Here is a 20,751-nt window from a genome sequence, read left to right on the forward strand (position 1 = left end):
TTTGGTGAGTGAGACCATTGCACTAAGGCTTCTCTTATTAAACTGCCTTCAACTAGAGCAGATGCAGCAGCGCTTGGAAATTGTAGGGAAAGTAGTAATTCCCCTTCTCCCTGTTGTTGTTTTAAAAGCTTCACCCAGACTTGAATTGAGTAGAAAAACTAATTGCTTTTCATTTTAAAACTAGAAGCAACTCACAAGGGATCTAATTAAAATTCCAGTGTCTGGAAGGAAATATGTCACACAAATCTGGAAAAGTAGCTGGTTAAAAATCAGTAGTATTTCTGTACCAGATTGTGCAGGCTCAGAAGTGTTTGAACACCCACATACTTAATTGCAAAATTTAAGAACTGTCATTACCCAATTTGCTCAGTTATTCTGAAATCCTATTTCGATCATAATCTAGAAAGTTTGCAGAAGATTGATGAAGATATAAAACCGCAATGACGGTTCATTGCTTATTTACAACAGCATCGGGCAACGGGCTTTTTGTTGAAGAGCATCATCGTGACACAGTAGGGTCCATTGACTGTAAAGCTTGAGAGATGGGAAGGTTCCCACCACAAATGGTGGCCTTGCTTTGTTGGAAGAGCTACCCAAGCACGGAGAGGCCTCATCCCTGCTGCCTTCCCTCCTCATCTAAAAGGCTCTTTCGACTTTGTGCGGGCAAGTGAACGCTGACCCTGAGTGGCCATGTGCCAGGACATGTGTGTTCGTGCACCAGCCACTTGTTCACTTTGTGGCCATCGTAGCCTTCGTCCCCCTTTCTCGTGTGCCTGCAGTGCCATCTAGACCATCAAACTTGGTCTTTTTTACATTCACAACCAGCACGGTGTCTCTGTTTTTCCACTGTGACCATAAGAATTAAAACGCGAACAAGCTTAACAAATGAAGCACCAAAAATCCTCCAGTTATTGATTTCTGATTACTCTCTCCCCTTCCCACTTGGGATACACTGGGAATGAGTTAAATGCTATCCAGTTTTGGATTATGTAACTCAGACTCGCCTTGTGTTATATTACACTGTGAACTCGTTAGTGCTTTACTAACAATACAAAAGAAAACCAAGCCAAAGGAAAACAAACCTGTTGCTCAAACCCTTTGTTTTTCATTTAGTTTGCTCTTGATGAAGCAGGTTGTGGAGTGGTCTGGAATTCACTTACCTCTCCAGTTCTCTCCTCGCCCCTTGACACATGTTAGATCAGCCTGGGGCTGCTTTCCTCTCAACCAGCTGCTGGCTTTCCCCTCGTAGAGGTGCGGAGCAGACGGGGTTTGCTGCGCTGTGCCCATCCGCGTCCCCCAGACGGTGCGGGCTGCTCGTCCCGCTCCCCCAGCCCGGCCAACCTCGCTCACGATGGTGGGGGGACGCTGCTGCAGGTTCCTGTGAACCGCTTGTAGAGCTGGAATGCGAGTGAACGGTGCTGTCGAGTGAGCACGGTGCTTCTCTTCTGCGGGTGCTCAGTGTCACAGTTAAGGTGCACCACTAACATGGGTTGAAATTCAGCTTAATTCCAAGCTTCGGTGCAGTGCTGGATGGGACTGTCACCTCACCAACAACACTGGCTCGGGAGTTGAGCTGGACACCTCGCACTTCTCCCAAAACAGAGACGATCCTGTGCAGGTGACTCATCGTTGATGTTTGACTTTTCCAAGTGACTTTTAAAACAATTCTATTTTATAAGGGATCTAAATTTGCAACCATTTCTGATGACCACAGTTATATACTTTGCTTGTCCAGTATCTATTCAGTTTTCCTGCTCTTATTTTAATGTTATTTTATTGTCTGTGCACAAAGAAATTGTTGTTGACATAGGTTGGCTATGTATAGTTTCTCTTTTATGCTTTTATTAAGGATCTGAAAGAGCAAACCACTTAAGAATTTCCCCTGTAGGACACACACTCGCTGCCATGAAGCTTCTAATTCATCCATAACTTTCCGAGTTTTCTGCAGTTAGTCCATAAATGTTTGTGCCTTTCAAAAGGGCTTTCTATGAAATGGTTGCTCTTTCCTTTGAGACAAAATACATCGCAATATACCACTTACCAACCGTATACTTAACACATCATATGACAAAGCCCAGAGAAAGTATTATTGTGCCAAGTGAAAATTAAGTGTTATTTTTTGCTAGCTTTATCAATTCACTGAAACTTCCATTTTCGTGGTAGAAGTATTATTTCAGATAAGTGGTAGTTAGGGGGAGTGCTGGTATATTATAGCCTGATCATCTTATGTGTGTATAGTCCTTTTATTATCATGTGCAGTTCCTTTTGGTTTTCCTCAGTAAATTCTGCATTCAGCCCTGACATGCGTTGTGAACAAATACTTGCTTACTATTTATTATTCCCAAAACTGTCATCAATGTCATTTCTAACTCAGGTTTTCCATTGAGAAGTGTTGGGAAAAGCTTATATGTAGAAATTTTTGCAAAGTATTAAGGCTATGTTGTGTATACGTGATACATTACTTATCTGAAAGTAAGATAGAGAACATACACCTTAAATTATTTTAAAAAGAGGGAAAATACTGATACATCCCTACAGAACATTTCTGTAGCAAGCTAATGCTCAACGCTCCGTATTTTCAGTTATATGTGACTACAACTTGCAGTTCAAGGTCTTTCTGCACAGTGAAAACTTGCTGCATTTGTTGCAAATGCCAATGAAACGTTTTGGGGTGGGTTTTTGTCCTTTCTCAAACAGGCAGCAGCCCCTTGGACAGCCCCAGGAACTTCTCTCCCAATGCACCTGCTCACTTTTCCTTTGTTCCTGCCCGAAGGTAAGGCAGGATCTCTTCTCTTTGGACTGACAAGCTAATAGTCTAGAAACCTGTATTTGAAAATGACCTATGGGTTAGGAGGTTTTTTTGTTGTATTTCACTTTCTCTGATGTTCCCAATTTTATTGTATTTTGTTTTACACTTTCTGCTTTAGATCTTGGCAGCAGCCAGAATGTATTAGGTGCTCTTCAGACCTCGAAGAAGACGCAGTAAATTAAGTAGTCAATACTGCCTATGAAGGAGACGCTGTTCTCCCAGAAGGACAACACGTAGGGCATATGATATAACAGTTAATTTAGTCCTAGATGTTCTTTCCACTGTATAACTGAGGTGTATTCAAAGTGCACTGATCTTTGCTCTGTTGGCACAAAGACGCAAACACACCTAAAATGAGGTGTGTGTAACTGTGCGTGCATTCCTGGGCAGCTTTTCAGTTTCCTCTATTGTCTTGGGCATCGGTGTCAAGAGTATATTATTGATCTAATGAGGAATTCAACTGAATTCCAAGCTTCGGTACAGTGCTGGATGGGACTGTCACCTCAGCAACAACTTGTAATTGAAATTACAAGTCTACAGGAACCTCTAGAAGAAGAGCAGCATTGAGAGCCCTGAAGGTGAATGCAAGACCAACACTGGCCATGCTGTGTGTGGAACCCGTGGGAGGAAATCTGATGCTATAGTGATGAGTTTAGTGTAAGGAATAGCATAGAAAGAGTAAAACCAGCTGGGCGAAGCGGACAAATGGTGCGTTGAATGTTGTATCTCTGCATGTAGGCAGAAATGGATAATCATACAGAAAGTGAAATTTTGTGGAGAAATAAAAAATCAGGAATAAAAGAGAGACCCCAAGCAGGGTTTGGGCATAGGAGCGGGATTATTAGATATTTTGGATTTGCTAAACTCTGCCTTGGCTGAATAAAACCCCAATCTGTGCTAAAATGATCTGAGAATGGGAAACAAGTGATCATCTTGAGAAGAAGTACGTTTTCTGAGAACGACAGGTTTACTTGAGGGCTACTTAGAAAAAGGACAGGTCTTAAAACTTCAAAGAACAACGAAGGGTTTGGATTTGATAAAATAAAGTACGGCCTGGTTCTGGATGGCGGGTAAACCAGGAGCGTTTAGCGTTTCTCCATTGGATGATTTGCTAGAAGACCTGATGTCCTTGGATGCTGGTTGAAATAGACTTTGGTCTTCAGGTCTTACATAAGAAAAGCTATAGAATGGCATGTCAGATGTGAGTGAAAAAACAGTGCTTTACCCGCTGCTCAAACAATTCAAACGGACTCGGCATCCACCTTTATTTTTAAAGAGCTATCTGAGCCTGATCTGGGTATATTCAATAAGTTCTGTTGAAATCAACTGGATTTTTACTGGATCTGGAGTCCTGGAACGTAAGAGGAAAATTGCAGCTGAAACCATTGGCAAAACTTCACATAATTTTACAACATCACGTTTCAGTACCGTAGCTTTCGAAAACTTCAAGCAGCAAATGTTTAATAAGAAGTCTCTGAAGGGTGCTCTTTCATACTTCTCCACTTTTTTTGATTTTTAAAGATACAGATGGATAAAGGTCGGGTATGTCTATAGAACGCTGGAGTTCATTTTACAGTATGCATGTTGTCTTGTATACTTTTTCTATCATTGAAGCACAGCTTGTTTTATAAAATCATTTCTATTTTCTATTATACTTGCATTACACCCTGAATAGCTATGCCAGCAGCACCAATATGTATTTATTACATTATCATGTAGAATAACTCGTGTATGATGGTATTGAGTAATTGGAAGTGTGATGCTCTGCTACTCCGGCCAAATGAATATTTCACTGTACCCCTTTGATTGGTTTTGCTTGGATCTTAAGAGATGCTTCTTACCTGATTTCCTCCCATTGCCATCACAGCGATGATTTGTTGCTGATTTTCTGCTGTTTATATTTGGTGTAATTTCTTCATTTATTATCCTGTTTGGACATTGTGATTTCTATTCTTTCATTATAGCCCCGTGATGAGTTGATTCTTGGGACGGAGTAGGAAACACATTTGGAAAACTCATTTTATTGTCAAGCCAATTTCACTATAATACACTGCAAGATTGGCTTTAGTTTGACTCGTTATTAATCATAAATCCTTTGCTAGACACCCTTTCAACGATGGTGTCGTAGCCACAAAGTGGGCACGTTCAGGAGTTAATATGGTGAATTCTGCCCGTATTCACTAGAACTGATTTTGGGGGAACACCACTAACAGAAGATGAGGGTATTTTTCAGAGGTCTCATGTGCATCTTTTACCTGTCTCACTGTCATTGTACCATTCCTTCCCTACAGCCACGGCCACAGAGCAGACAGGTAACGTGCGTCCTATTGCGGCTCTTTGTGTGTGTGAACTGTGCTCTGCGCGGCTCTAACACCCCCGTGCTGGCTGAACCCCATTTAGCATCCACCTTCTATCCTTTGGTAACCAAAACTGGAAATCTTTGCTTTTTGGCTTAAAATACTAAACAGGTAGCGCTTTGGAGAAGATGCGTTGTTCTTCTAGCACCTTCTTGTAATAGAAGACCTAAAATCTTCTTTCCAAGTATCTTTTCCTGAAGCAACATTGCATGAGGTCTCTCTCAAAAATACCTTTGTTAAAAAGGCGCCAAGTAACTTAGAAATATTTTGCCTACATACAGTAGGAGCTTTAAAGTCTTTCTCATTGCTTTTGCTTTGGAAGGTTTCTACTCATGTCTCGCTTAGACTAGAGCTGGTACCTGTTGTCCCGGTTGCTTAGCACATTCTTGCCTACATTGCATCAGCACAGAATAGCCCAAGCATTAAGATGTATCCTGTAATTTTCTAATTGAGAAAGATACGTTTTTTAAACTTTGTCAAAATTAAAATTCCAAAGTAATTTCAATACACAATTTAGGCAACCCAGTAAAAAAGGGATTAAGCTTTCCCTTTGCAAAAAGCGAGTGGCTTGTGTGTTCCTGTCACTGTTGGGGCACACAGGACACATTGTCTTGCCTGGGGACTGAGGGTCCAAACTGAGATTGAATCATTGACCTAAATATTCCCCCAGTAGTCCTGGATGTTACAATGAGCCGAATGAAGATAATTGAAGTTTGGTGTTCAGTCACCAACCACATCATGCAGTGACTTCGTAATGCTGATATTTGTTGTTTTTCGGGGTTAAGAAAGGAATTTCATTTCTCTTGGAATTTTTTGAGACTGTTCTTTTGCATGTAATTATTTTGCCAAAGAAAACATCACCTCTGGCTAAATGGGGTTTAGCTATAACATATGCATGCAATAGAAATCTGCATCACAGCTTCCCTTTACTGTTTGTTTTCAATGCATGAAGCATGAGTCTCTTAAAAAACTCTGTTGACATGATATCCTTTCAGTGGTGTAGAACAGCGAGTTTATTTCCCCCTGTTCTAAGATAGATGGCAAAGAGCAGCCGTGAGTATCAGTGCCTGAAAAGAAAAGCAACTAGAGCTGGAAAATAATAACAGGCATTTATTTCTGGTTGTGCTGGAACTTTTTGCTGAGGGTGGGTGTGGATAGCTGGATAAGAAGATGACAACAGTTGGGCTTTTCATAAGCACTGAGCACTATTGCAGACCTGTACCAAACATCCTATTTCATAATGCACTTGCATAAATACACTCTATCCATATGTGAGTTAGAACAATGAGCTGTTCTAATTCACCTTCACGTGATGACCTGTTGCTGATCATCTGCTGTAATAAAAGAAACAAGCAAATGCAAACTGATGGGAGGAAGAGACTTATTTAACATCCATCCCAACAAGACCTTTGCTGCAATATCTCCAGGATGTTTTGGCTGTTTTCCCTGAGGATCATGATTCTTGGCTATGATAGGGAAATAACTATGAATATTCTATAGACTGGAGGAGAAGGAGACCCTAGATGAGATTTCTGCCATTTCTGTCTCTTCTATTTGGAGTGGACGTCTTGGCTCGGCTCAGATCTGTAGTGGGATTCATTCATTCACCATGTGTATGGAGTGATGTGCTGAGTGCCTTCCCACTGGGTAAACAGACGATTCCTCTTTCAGTTGATTCTCAATCTAGTGTGTTTATTTTCAGCAATTTTAAACTTTATTTGGAAGACGAGGAACTGCATGACTAATTGTCATAAGCGTGACTGTCTTCGAATAAGTTTGAAATGAGCTGATTTCCTTTGTCTGTTTTATAAACTCCAATTTTTGCACAAATGGTAACATTTACAAAGCATCTACTTCATGCAGGAATCTGATGCTGTTTGCTTTATCTTTTCCAGGGTCACTTACTTTTGCTTTCAAAACTTACCCTAGCTGCTTTTTTGCAAAGGTCGTTGTAACTAGGATACTTGATTTATCTGAATACCCTGAGACTTTAATAAAAATGTGAGGTTAAAAGATTTTGGGGAAAAGAATGCTTATTTCCCCCAAGAATTAGCTACAATATATCCCTGATAGTAATTTCCCTTACTTCTTTTCCCCAGAACGGATGGACGCCGCTGGTCCTTGGCCTCCCTTCCTTCATCCGGCTATGGGACAAACACTCCCAGTTCTACAGTTTCAGTAAGTGACACAGACTTTTCCAAGCAATTCAGTTTGTACAAATACACCCTAACAAATCAGCTTCTGAGTCTTTACTAAAATATCTGATCTTTCTTCATTGTTTTGCTAACGTTATTTAATATACTAATTATTTTAAAGATTATTTTAATTATTGGTTCTGCTGCTTTTTCCTCCATTTCCCGGCTCCTGTCATCTTGCACTTTGCCTTTAGCATTGGTGAAATCCCAGGGCAGCAGTTGGCTCGACTGATGAGTTGAGGGCCCCAATGGCCCACAAGGGCAGGACTCTAAGAGATAGCACAGAATTAATAGCCACTTCCCAGCTTTTTTATAACTGGGAAATGAAATTCTTGCTTGTCTGCTTTAAGTTCTTAGTACAAAAACCTCTGCTATCAGGCCAGCAGAAAGAAAAACTCATAATCCACATCTGTTACTCAACTCCAATAGTTTGAACCTCCCAATGAAGCTTTTTAGTGTTTACACATGTCATTAGAAAGACTGGCTGCGGGTTGCTTGAGTTCTGCGCTTTCAAAAGTCTTAATTAATGTCATTAATACCAGTAATGCGGCAGCACTCTGTTAACCCTTATAACTCTCAGGTCCTTCATGCGATAACTCTTTAGTTTATACAAACTAGATGTTGTGGTTATCTCCATAACAAGCTTTCCAAGCCAAGCACAGAGAAATTAGAAATGTTAAGGCCACCTGTATAGCTGTGATGTAACACACTTTGGGATGTGTGGTATGGTGTCTTCAACTGTGTGGCCACATATAAAGCATCCGTTCAAATGGTGTGAGTATTGTAAGTAAGTAACAGAAAATGGGGTGGTATAATGAGAAGCATGAAGTGATAGTCATATGTTGACCTAAATTAACTTTCCTGCAGGAAATAGATTAAGATCTGCAATTCCAATATTTTGAGTCATCTCTTATTCTTTTGCTTGTTCAGTGTTACAGTCTCAGAAAGGCATTGAAATGGGTTGTTTAGTAAGTAGTGATGCAATTCTTGGAGCTATTAAACTTAGTGTTTCTAAGCCAATCCTACTTACTACTTGTTTATGACAATACTATTACCATACTATTTCATAGATTAGAATGAATTTGAATCGATCTGAATAACACCTCTGAGGTTGATAAGCAGTATTGTTACTGCCCAGACTTTAAAACTGAATTAAGAAGTAGTCAAGGGGCTTGTCAACAGGGCACATTAATGCCACAGATGCAAATTTAAGGGAATTTCGGGCTTCCATGGTCAGTCCTCAAGATTACATTTCGTCTTCAAGCAAGATGGAAGGAAGCCGGTAGGCCTTCTCTATGGTGTAAATCAGCTCCTTTACCAGCCCGTCAACCAAACAAATCAAGACATTTACCTAGTCTAAGGTCAGTGCAAACCTGTAGATTCTGCTTTATATTTTACTTCCAAATGAGGGACGACACTTTAAAAAAATACATGTTTACACTTTTCATACAAATTGCGATGACCAGATATATATATATATCTATATATATATCTATATATCATCAGACCAGCACTGAAAAGGCTGGAGAAGACCTTTAAAGTTAAATGAATATAAAAGAGTCAGTTGAATGGGCCAGTATACAAGTATTTTTAAACATCTAATCTGCTATTCATTTTCTAAATGCGGAGTTAATATATAAGCTACTGTAGTATTAGCTTGATTTTTTTTACTGGAGAAGAGCTGGCTAATGCTGCTTCTCTAATTAAGACACCAGGGGGATTTTTTTAGTAGTCTGCTGCAAATATTGAATACAGTGATATGATTACTTACAAATCAATACTTCAGAAGCATTTCACTTTGCTTTCACACTATTTCATTGAACGGTCGTATGCCTTGAGACTGCTGGAGAAGCATTTAGCAAAGGAAAGCCCATTTCTCATCATGGTCTTTATCATCAGGGCTTTCTTAATTATTCTCTGGAATTAGAAACTTTGTGATCCAATTGCTTTTAAGGAGAGAAGGTGGAGGGAGGATTTTGTTGGGTCATCCCTGAGTTGCCCAGCACCACTTCCCTGATGGTTTTCCTGTTGGGAGACAAAGCTTTTAATGCTTTTTCTATGCTATCAGTTTTGATTCTATTTTCCCCTAACTCTAGTAACTAGTAACTATGCACTAACCTTCCTTAACATGGTAGTTGTAGTTTCATTTTGTCTTTAATAAGACATGTATTTGCAATGCTGAGACTTGAGTAGCTGCTAATGCGGGTTTATAAGCCAGTCTGTGGTACTTCCTGCTCTATTATTCATCAGGAACGGGATGTCAACTGACACAAACCTTTTCTTAGGCAGGTACTTCTTCCAGTTCTTTGTATTGTGTAAGACACAAAGACATAAAAGAAACCTCTGAAAGTCAAACAGGGCTTGCGTCATTCTGTACTATAGGGAGAAGATCTTTCGTGTATATATAAGCAGCGAGCACAGCAGGATAGCTGTGGGCAAAGGGGCTGTATTAGACACCCAGGCTTTCTCTCTTGGCTTCAGCGTGGATTAGATCGGTGTAAGTTGATCCACCGTCTGGATGATCATCGCTGTGTGGCCACTGTGCTGGAGGTGACTTCCCAACATGGTCCCTGCACCTAGACCTGCCCCAAGGAAAACATTGCAAGTGGTGGCTTCCAGTTCCAGCCGTGGCCTGGGGGTTCATGCGTGTCCCAAGGCTCTCAGGGGGTTCATTTCTGTAAATAGCTCTGAGCAGTGCAGACAGAGTGGATCTGCGGTCTGGAGCAAGTTATATTCTTATCAAAGAATACGATCTCTAGGTTTATAAGTTCCCGCATTCAGATCTCCATCTCAGTCTTGGCTAGGATTCTTTAGATAAGACTGCTAGGATCTGCAGCAATCTGCTTCGTTTTAATTCAGTCCAAGTGTAGCTGTTACCTTCTTGACACATTTGAGTGTACCTGTTTTAGGTGATTTAAGAGTATTTGCTCTTTCCTATCAACCGTCCAAACATGCAGGACTCAGTGAAAAGCCTTGTCAGCATTTGGCTTTCATTGCTTGGCCAATACTTCTTAGCCTTCTTTAGCAAAAACCGTCAGCAAGTCTAGAAGAGCATGGTAGGTGAGTTAAAGCTTTGGTCATACATATTATATCATGTATAATTTCCCCCCACCAGTGCTTCTGGTACTGGGGTGTAGTGCTGCCCAGTGTGAGTGAGGGTCATTGGAGGGAATGTTCTTCTGCTGGACCAGTGTACATAATTAATTTAATCAGATCAATGAGGAGCCTTGGAATTTAGATTAGGATGATGTTTTTGACAAGGCCCACTGGTGTTATTCAGTGCTACTCTGGTTATTCAACACTTCCATTTTTCCCCCGCCCCCGTTGTTTTCAAAGGGGATGTTTAATTTGTCCTTACGTAATATATTTTCTTACTTTTGTAAAAGGGAAAGGGCACAGAAAAGTCACACAAAGTCGCACAAGAAAAAACACATTCATTAGTTCCCTTACAGCTTTTTTGCCATGGAACATCCAACATCTGACGTTATTAACACTTCCCACAAGTATTGGTTTTAATCTAAGGTTTCTTGAGGTTCAAGAGTTAAAACAGTTAGATGTCTATCACTATCATAGGACACACGTCATATAAATGCATCAGCTTATTTAAGGACCAATAAGCTGTTTATAACGAGAAACTATTAATCTTACAACTCTGTAAAGTCAACTACTTTCATTTTGTTATTGCCTGCTTGGTTAGAGAAGAAGCCTGATGGGTAAAGGAAGGGAGAAACAACATCCTGACCATTTACTGTAGGAATTTCCAATGAGAGCCAATTATCAGCAAAAACTCTCATGTCTACACAGCTCCATAGCATTCTGCATGCCAGTGGAACTCCTGAGCTAAGGGAGCATGAGGGAAAAGGAAAGAAAGTTGCTCACCACTCCAGGAACCTCCTTGTTCTTTTCCAGAGTAGCGCTGCTACTCACTTACCTTCCTTTCTGCCTCCTGATAGTAAACTACCTGCACGATCAGACGGAACGGTCCCAGATGGGATGCAATGGTTCCCTAGGCTTCTCCCAAAGTTCTGATCTCACCAGCTCTGTCGTTGTACACAAGGGTTGGCTTAGCCTAACGAGAATATAATGAGGCGCCTGGTCTGATAAGTAGCTTTCTTTTCCGCTGGAGTGTGCAGTGTTTGGCAGAATCCGTTCCTCTTCCATTCATTAGCTGACCCCTATGCATGCGTTTAGTGCATTTCTTTTCTGTATTTTTTTCTGTACTCAGTCATCATGCTCATCTCAGGAGAAGCTGCACCAGCTGCCCTTTCAGCCCACGGCAGATGAACTTCATTTCCTGACAAAGCATTTCAGTACTGAGAGCATCACCGATGAGGAAGGGCGCCATTCGCCAGCCTTGAGGCCTCGGTCGCGCAGTCTCAGGTGAGCTCCAGCTTGTTTGTTGAATTTATAGCATGTCGGACACATGTACTGCATTTCTATATGTGCTTTCAGATCTAAGAATAGTAATTTGTAGCTGGTTTGTTACATGTTTTTGAAATCATTATAATCAGCATTAGACCCACCTCACCTAATAAGAAAGGATGGTTTTGGTTTTGCATTCGATGCTGACATTTCGAGTTGCAAAATGGTTTTAGCATAGTCTGTGTCTTCACAATAACTCTATGAAAACATGATCCACAAGCATTTCAAACATAATCTATAGGAAGCAGATTTCCTTTAATTAAGTTTCTTCTCAGAATTTTGCTGCATTAATGTAAGGAAGTGTTTGCAGTCACTGTTCGTAACTTTTCCAGCAGTGCTTCTGAAAGGCTGTGAAAACTAGAGCAGGTGAAGTCAAAACCTCAAATGGAATTGCACCGAAGAGCAATTTTGTAATAGTGCTGAAAACATTCTTTCTGCATTAGCAGTTGAATCATTTTTACTGTTGCATCAGAAAATTAGCTGTTCGACGATAGGTATCCAGGGCTTATTTCCTTGTGCAGATGATTTTTCCATACTTAAAACCAGAAGCAACTAGAAGTTCATGTGTCACAGAATTACCGAATGGCTGAGGTTGGGAAGGACCTGGAGGACGTCTTGTCCGAACCCCGGCTGGAGCAGGTTGCCCAGGACCGTGTCCAGATGCCTTTTTAATACCTCCAGGGACACACAGTCCACAGACTCTCTGGGCAATCTTTCTTGCAAGTGTCTAACAATTATATGGAATACATCAAATGGTTTGTATCGTGGCAAAAGCCTTAAGGTTTCTATGCATTTAGTACTAGACCAAGTGAATGCAAGTCTAGAGATGAGTGCCTATGGACTCAATGTCTTGTGGAAGAAAAATGACTTATACAAGCAGGGGACAAAAAGGTGACGTCTCCCTTCTGCTTCTCATCTGAGGGCGTCAGAGGTGGATATCTCCTTCAAATTAATGGGCAAGATTCAGGAGCTCTGCCAGCTGGAAATACTGAATCTGTGTGCCCAACTTGGGCCCCAGGCCGGGGTTTGTAACAGAAGGAAGTGAAACAGGCCAAGATAATGTAAAAAACCCTATTTTGAATATTGTGTCATGGTAGAGCTGGTCTTTCGTGATTATTTGTAATTATTTATGTGTTCTAAACTTCAGTGCAGGCTGCATGGCAATTGCGTGTGGATCTACTAAGTGTAGTTACACAGTAATCTACAGGAGCAGGTATGTACTATAGGTAGTAGCACATTTAGCCTGTGATCTCTGCAAATTGCCATGTAGTAAAAGACTAGATATGTGATTTGTACTAAGTCTCTTGGATCGATAGGCCTACTTGAGTCCTCTTGCTGTCACTCTTAACGCTATTACTGAGTAGTATAACTGTAGCAATACTAATTATAGATGAGACAACTACTGTAGGTAGACAACAGGTCACTAAAGTAATTATTGTCCTTTCTAACACAGACATGTTACTGTTGGCATAACAAAGTATAAGGCACTCTTGCTAATGCAAGAATTATATGAACAATAAAATGAAGAGCCAAATTTTACTTTTCCTTGTTAATACGGATTATCAGGTAGTAGAGAATTTTACCTCTGTGAGCCAATTTAAAACCAGGGTTATCATATAGTAGGTTTAGAATTTGCGATGAGCCTAGATTAATTCAGTGTGCCTATAACTATGTGGTTCATCTTCTTCCTTTCTTGGAAGCTTTCTCTAGCCCTCTCTGGTTTTCAGTGCAATAATGGTGCCTTATGGGTATTCCAAAGCTTAGAATGAAGTAGTTTAATTTTTCAAACTTACTGTACCTGATTTGTTTTCATTTTGCTTATTGCTGGCTCTGTGTGACTCTAAAGCACCTTTGCCACTACCAAACATTCCTGCTGGCCCTGTCAACGCCAAGGCAATATTCATGTGTCAATCCAACCAACTGGAGCGATGTTTGCAGGAGTAAATACCCTCTTTGACAGAGGGTTTCGTGCCCTTGTAAACAGGTACTCAAATACATGAAGACCAGACCATCTTCACTACACAGCTTGCTTATTTGTTTGCCCGCATGATAGAGTATACACGTCCTCTCAGGAGAGAGGGACTGGTGTTTTGAGATGTCACTGTCAAATACTGGGGGTCTCTGTAACCCAACATTTTTTAGAAGTATCAGATGATCCTTTTATGCTCCTAGATGGAGGAAAGTACTGCTTAGATATATCTTTTGGAAGAATTTGCTTCTTTGAGTAGAAATTTACCATTTTCTTGTATATAGCTACAAATGTTCTGTTCATACAGAGCAGTCTTAATGATCAAACCAGATGAAGAAAGTAGCAAAGCGTCTGTTGACGGAGGGTAGTGCTGGCAGATGAACACTGATGAGCTGGTAGCACTGAGTGGTGCTCTGCCACTGTGGCTTGAAGATACTCATCACTTAATTAATCACGTCCCAGTTGAAATCCCCTGAATTTCCGCACCAAGGAATCACAGAATCCCAGAATGTCAGGGGTTGGAAGGGCCCTGGAAAGCTCATCCAGTGCAATCCCCCCATGGAGCAGGAACACCCAGATGAGGTTACACAGGAAGGTGTCCAGGCGGGTTGGAATGTCTGCACAGAAGGAGACTCCACAACCCCCTGGGCAGCCTGGGCCAGGCTCTGCCACCCTCACCAGGAACAAGTTTCTTCTTAAATTTAAGTGGAACCTCCTGTGTTCCAGTTTGAACCCATTGCCCCTTGTCCTACCATTGGCTGTCACCGAGAAGAGCCTGGCTCCATCCTCCTGACACTCACCCTTTATATATTGGTAAACATTAATGAGTCTCCCCTCAGTGTCCTCTTGTCCAGCTCCAGAGCCCCAGCTCCCTCAGCCTTTCCTCACACGGGAGATGCTCCACTCCCTTCAGCATCTTTGTTGTCCTGCGCTGGACTCTCTGCAGCAGTTCCCTGTCCTGCTGGAACTGAGGGGCCACAGCTGCACACAATAATGGCACTGGTTCTTGGCTGCTGCTGTCCTGTGCAGGAAGGCGGTAGCCTGAGACCAGCACTGGAATCCAAAACCGTGATGTGCTTTTAAAGCTGGTTGCTAATGTTCTCTCATCCATCTCCAATAGATCCAGTTCTCACACGCTAAATGAAATAACGTATTTCCATGTGACCTACCTGGTTGGGTGCTTGTAGTATGTCTGCGGTTGAAGAGAATATGTCTTTATTACCTGCAGAAGTAGTTCTTAAATATAATCTCTCAGCTGTTCTCTTTCTTTATTTTTTTTTTAAATGCAACCTTCAAATCCTTCAAGTTATTGACCAACAGAGAGATGCTCAGGATACATTCACTTTGTTTAGAACAATCCTGCTCTTTACCTGAAGATTTTTCCTCCCGGGAGTAAAATGCGTGGAGAGTGTGAATTCTTGCACTAAACTTGGCACCGTTGCTCTTTTCAAGTTAGAGAGGTGCTGCCCTCCATCTTTTCCCAGTTCTCTTTGCTCGTCATCCTTCAGCGGTTGCTAACGTGGGAATGTGTGGGGAAGAAGATAAAAGTAGAGTTAACTAATAGCGACTTCTTCAGGAGCTGCCTTTGTGCAGTCACCCAGCCCACCAATCTGCCCATTTTTCTTGATCTCCTTTCGTATTTTGGTATAATACTGTCTAGGGAAAAAGGGTTGAAGACTGTAACAGTGATTTTTTTTATGTGTGTAGTTGAAGTAGGTGAGATCATCCTTAATCAAATATGCTCCTTCATCTCTTTGCTGCATAGTGCTTTTTAAATGCAGTCCTCCAACCTGAGTTTCGACGTGCTGGATCCTGCTGTTAAGAATATACAGAGACAACACAGAGCACTGTGCCCTTGTGGCCAGGAAGCCAATGGTACCTGGGGTGGGTTAGAAGGGGGTGGTCAGTGGGTCAGAGAGGTTCTCCTGCCCCTCTGCTCTGCCCTGGGGAGACCACACCTGGAATATTGTGTCCAGTTGTGGCCCCTCAGTTCCAGCAGGACAGGGAACTGCTGCAGAGAGTCCAGCGCAGCCACCAAGATGCTGAAGGGAGTGGAGCATCTCCCGTGTGAGGAAAGGCTGAGGGAGCTGGGGCTCTGGAGCTGGACAAGAGGAGACTGAGGGGTGACTCATTCATGGGGATCAATATGGAAAGGGTGAGTGTCAGGAGGATGGAGCCAGGCTCTTCTCAGTGACAACCAATGGTAGGACAAGAGGTAATGGGTATAAACTGGAACACAGGAGGTTCCACTTAAATTTAAGAAGAAACTTGTTCCTGGTGAGGGTGGCAGAGCCTGGCCCAGGCTGCCCAGGGAGTTGTGGAGTCTCCTTCTCTGCAGACATTCCAACCCGCCTGGACACCTTCCTGTGTAACCTCATCTGGGTGTTCCTGCTCCATGAGGGGATTGCACTGGTTGAGCTTTCCAGGGCCCTTCCAACCCCTGACATTCTGGGATTCTGTGAACTCCTAGAAAATGTCAGTTGCCAAAACAAGCTTCTGAGAATGGGAGAAAGGCCTAGGTGCTGTGAAACCACACCAGCAGCCCACATAGTCCATTTTTATGTTACAAAGTGATCCTGCAGCTTGCAGAGCTCTCTCGTCTGGCTGCGCTGAAGCTCAGCTTTACCCACCCGAGTGACCTGGGTGGTTTCTTCGCTCGTTCTGGAGGAGCAGGCGGCACTCCCTGCCGGGGAAGGAGAACACTTGGTGATTCTGAAGCATAAGGCATCTATTTCTTATAAAAATACATTCTAACTGCATTACAGCTGATGTTGGTCTCTTTGTTTTCTCTCTCAAGACAGTGGTTTCTGTGGACTTGATTTTAAAAAAGCCATTCAAAGTGACTGGGTTTAAGTTTGTTACCTTTTAGCTTCACTCACCTTCCTTATGGTTTTCTATTATGAGGAGAATTGGATGTTCTTATTTACCCTCTGTACTGCTCATTGCTGTAGTGTCTTCTAAAACAGTCTCAGTTTGCACTCATTAAACAAGTGGGGTATTGGAAACAGAGTTTTAGCCCTTGTATAAGTTTGTAGAAAGAACTCTCTAGTCCTTACTTTCAAAGAGATTATGACTGAAATGTATTCCCTTAATGTTCTTTCATATATCTACACATATTATTATTCATTAATTATGATTTATATTTATAAATACATATACATTAAAACCCCTTACATTTGCAAGAATGTCACTTCTCGTATAAAGAAGGGCTGAACCAGAAAACAGTTCACCAATACAAACCCAATCACAAATAGTATTTATCCACTACATGTAAATGAATCTCAGTGGTTTGTAATAGTAAATTAAAACAATAACAAAGCATGCAGACGAACTCAGAAATTATTTTCAAAGCACTCAGCGCAACAAACTCTTTACAGTTCTGTTTCACCACTTGCTTGTTTGGTTACGATTATGTGGGAAGAAGGATCCTGATTTAACCTGCATGTGTGGGGTCAAGCAGAGAAGAGCTTTTAGATCCTCCACATTCCCCTAATAAATACAGCTGTCACCGTGAAGGGAAAAATAGGTATTCATAAACATCTCTGTTTTATTTAGTTACAGTTAAATTCCATTTTGTAAGATTTAAGTGATTACTATAAACGCTATTCTCTGAGATAGCTGTCTGCGAGCTATTTTCAGTGTCTAGCACCAGATAAAAACACATGGGTTTTGACAGGTTGAAGACTGGAAACCTTTGCGGGAGATGGATGTCGCTGAGCATCCACCACCGCGGGGGTGAAGAAGGGGAAGAGGAGAGGAGGTTTTCATTCTGCTGCTAAGCTTGAGGGCACAGATCTTCTCCTAATGTCTGCTCTGCTGAAATGAAAAGCTCCCTGACAATAACCATTTTTTGACCTACCTATCTACACGGAGAAAAGAGAAGCAGCCGGCTTTTTGTCTTAGAATGGGATGCACGTGCACAGCGTGTGTCCTCTGTCTTACGGAAAATCATCTGCTCCTTTGTGAGGCTTGAAATGTTAGACTAGTTTAGTTCTGGTATGTGAGATTTTTGGTGCTTTAATAGACGTGTGAAGCTTTTGCATTTGAAAAGCTGCCATGCTAAAAAAACCCCATATTAAACTCCTTTTTTCTTTCTTTTTCCTGTATTCCCATTCATTCTTCCTTGGTGCCATCGCGCTGTCTGGTTCTGGTGTCCTGCTCACCTGGCCGTGTCTCAAAGGTGCTGTAGAGTACCCAGCAGTGGCCTTCGGTTAGTTAGGCACTTATCCCTCTCATTATTTCTCTAGTTTCTCAACATAAAAAATTACGGTGCAGTATATTATGTTGCAGTCTTGCTGTGGTCAGCTAGACATTTAATTTGACTTGTTACATTGAGCAAATTTTATTTAGAATGACAATTTGAACCTTGAACCCAGGTTTGGATGCTCTGTCATTTTCGGTGGTAAAAAGTGGCACTAATCAGCTCCTGAAGAAGGAAGCGAAGAGATTATCGGTGTTTACTTTCTGGCCAATGAATAGACTCTTGTGCAAAGAAACTACTTTGTTTCAGAATCATAAAACACAAAGGCAAACCAAATAAACTCACATATCATTGTGGTTCTCCTGAAGGAATCACAGCCTGTGCTGCCAGGACAGCTCAAGGAGCTCTGCATAGCTCTTCATTTCCTGTATCCAGATGAATAAAGTGCCTTGAAAGCCAAAGGCAGAACCCCTCATGCTTTATTGTAGCCCAAAGACAGCAAATACTGAAGCACACACAAATTTTAGTAGGACGGCTTTAGTGTTAAAGTGTACGTGCGCCTCCATGTTTCTGTAGTTAGTATCAAAGGGCTTATATATCCTTGTAACTTACACCTCACTTATATCGCACAAAGAAATAACACATTATAGAAAAATCAATGCTTCAATAACTATGTTCGCTAATTCTTCAGCTGCATATGAACTACCAGTAAATAAGTCTCGTGTGTTTGTGGCAGATTGTTTGCGCTTAGAGAAAAGAGGATAAAGATAAAGATCGCAGGCTAGATGGGGGGAATTGCTTCTAAGTCTGAAATTCAGATGTCCTTACCCTTCTTTTCATTGTGTCATATATTACATATGAATATAAATGCAAGTTTATTTTTTTAAGAAAATTTTCCTTGGTTAAAATAGGGATCTACTAAGCTAAAGGTTACATTTCCTTCAAAAAATAATTGATGAAAATGTGTTTTTCCTTGGTATCCAAAACACCCAAATCAGTTTTTCTCCTTTAACATAAGGATTCAGTGAGAGATTTAATCTGAAGTCCATTTTCCCAAGCTGAGGGATAAACCTTAATAAAAACAAGACACAATGTAATTCATGGAATTCCAGCACTAGACATGACAAGAGATTGGTATCGCTGTATTCTGTGAGCCAGGGAGCTACATTTTCTTTGAATTGTAAATATATGTTCCCAAAAGAATGTTTTTTCCCTTAAATAGGTTAGCAGCAAGGTGGTAACGGTAATGCATTCCGAGTTTAAAATGCATTTATTCCATTTAGATAGATTCATTTCACCCTTCTTAAGAAAGTTTCAAACGTTTGAACTCACCCGAGATAAAATTATGGTTTTTGCCATGGAGAGAGCATTTTCAGCAATATGTAGTACGCTTAAAATCATAAAGACAATGATCATGTAACATGCCAGATAATTGAAGCCCTCGCTTGTCTTGAATGCTAAAGGAGGGTAATGGGAGGAATGAGCTGCTGCGGGCGATGCTGGAGCCGGGGATTATCTGCATTACCTCACTCCGCTGTCCTCACTGCACAGGGAGCCAGAGCATCGCATACCAGCAGATGTGATGAAATGAGGTGCAACCCAAACAGTCATAGAAATGCAGTTTGTCAAAATTTAGCATCCTGTTTTTTCCTATGTCTTGAAGCTGCTCGCTAACCTATGCATATGCATCCGTGGTGTAATGTGCCTCCGGGGAGCGCAGTTTTCATGGATGTATTCTGCTCCTATTGCTTGTGGTATTTATATGTAAGATTAAGCCTAATAACAGCGCTCCGGCATCCCTCCAGTAGTGTGCTATTCTTCAGACAAAGGAAAGCAAGTCATCTCAAGCTCCTTGGTTCATTTGCTCTGCTCCTGTCCAGCTCTAGAGCCCCGAGATAACCGTGATTTCTTCCTGGGCAGGGCTGCTAACACTTCCATGCAGAGCAGTAAGAGAACGGGGGAAACAACAGATACACCTGCAACAAATACACTGTTCTTTTCCATGCTTATATTAGGACTTGCATTCACTGAAAATAGGTGGGTTTGTGCCTGAGTTCACGTGAAGACAGGAACATGAGCAGTTTTCGGATGAGTTAACTGCGAGGGCTGTAGGTTGCCATTGTTGCTGGGGTTTTCTCTGAAGTGAAGCCCATTGCTGACGTGAAGTCAAAGCTTTGGAAGGGCCACAGTCGGCTTTACGGCCAGTGCTGCATTTTGGAGCTTTTGGTGTGATACCTGTAAATGATAATGTCCTTTCTTTTCTCCTCTAGCCCGGGTCGCTCCCCAATTTCCTTTGACAGTGAAATAATAATGATGAACCATGTGTACAAGGAAAGGTTTCCCAAGGTAAGAAATCACTTGTTTGAATAATGCGTTCAATGAACTTGTGACCAAACTCAGAGTTAATTTGTTGTGCTCATTGGAGAAGGAGCCTCTTACCTCTGATTTCCAAGGAGCGCACTTTGCCTTCTCTGCCTTCTCTGCTTCACATGTTAATTCTACAGTAGAAGAAAGAGAAAATCTTTGTGTTTGTGTATGTGCATCCTATTTATTGAATTTCTCATGTCTCTTATTGGCGTGACAAATGCTGGCAGGAATGCAAAGGGCCATGCTCCGGCTGCCCAGTCCATTTATGTTGTTTATGAGGCCAGTGTCTCCATATATTTTTAACTAATCCTTGTCTTTTTCTTTAAATTCCAAATGAGATAAAGGCTGGAAGAGGGATGTTTGGCTTAGTTCCATAGATACTTAAAAAAGCCACTTTAGAGTAATTTCAAAATAAATCTAATAACGTTCTC

General features: G+C 41.5%; 1 protein-coding gene across 3 annotated transcripts in view; it reads left to right on the top strand.

The window, feature by feature from the left end:
• MAST2 (microtubule associated serine/threonine kinase 2) overlaps positions 1-20,751 on the top strand; it is a 187,476-nt gene that overhangs the window by 126,207 nt on the left and 40,518 nt on the right. For all 3 annotated transcript variants that reach the window (XM_080349198.1, XM_080349200.1, XM_080349199.1), the window contains exons 6-10: positions 2,698-2,773; positions 5,101-5,121; positions 7,266-7,344; positions 11,587-11,741; positions 20,224-20,299. In XM_080349198.1, the coding sequence (XP_080205324.1) occupies positions 2,698-2,773; positions 5,101-5,121; positions 7,266-7,344; positions 11,587-11,741; positions 20,224-20,299 (407 nt within the window). The remainder of the gene's footprint in view (positions 1-2,697; positions 2,774-5,100; positions 5,122-7,265; positions 7,345-11,586; positions 11,742-20,223; positions 20,300-20,751) is intronic.

The sequence above is a fragment of the Nesoenas mayeri genome (assembly GCF_963082525.1).
Source record: "Nesoenas mayeri genome assembly, chromosome: 8".
NCBI classification, from domain to species: domain Eukaryota; kingdom Metazoa; phylum Chordata; class Aves; order Columbiformes; family Columbidae; genus Nesoenas; species Nesoenas mayeri.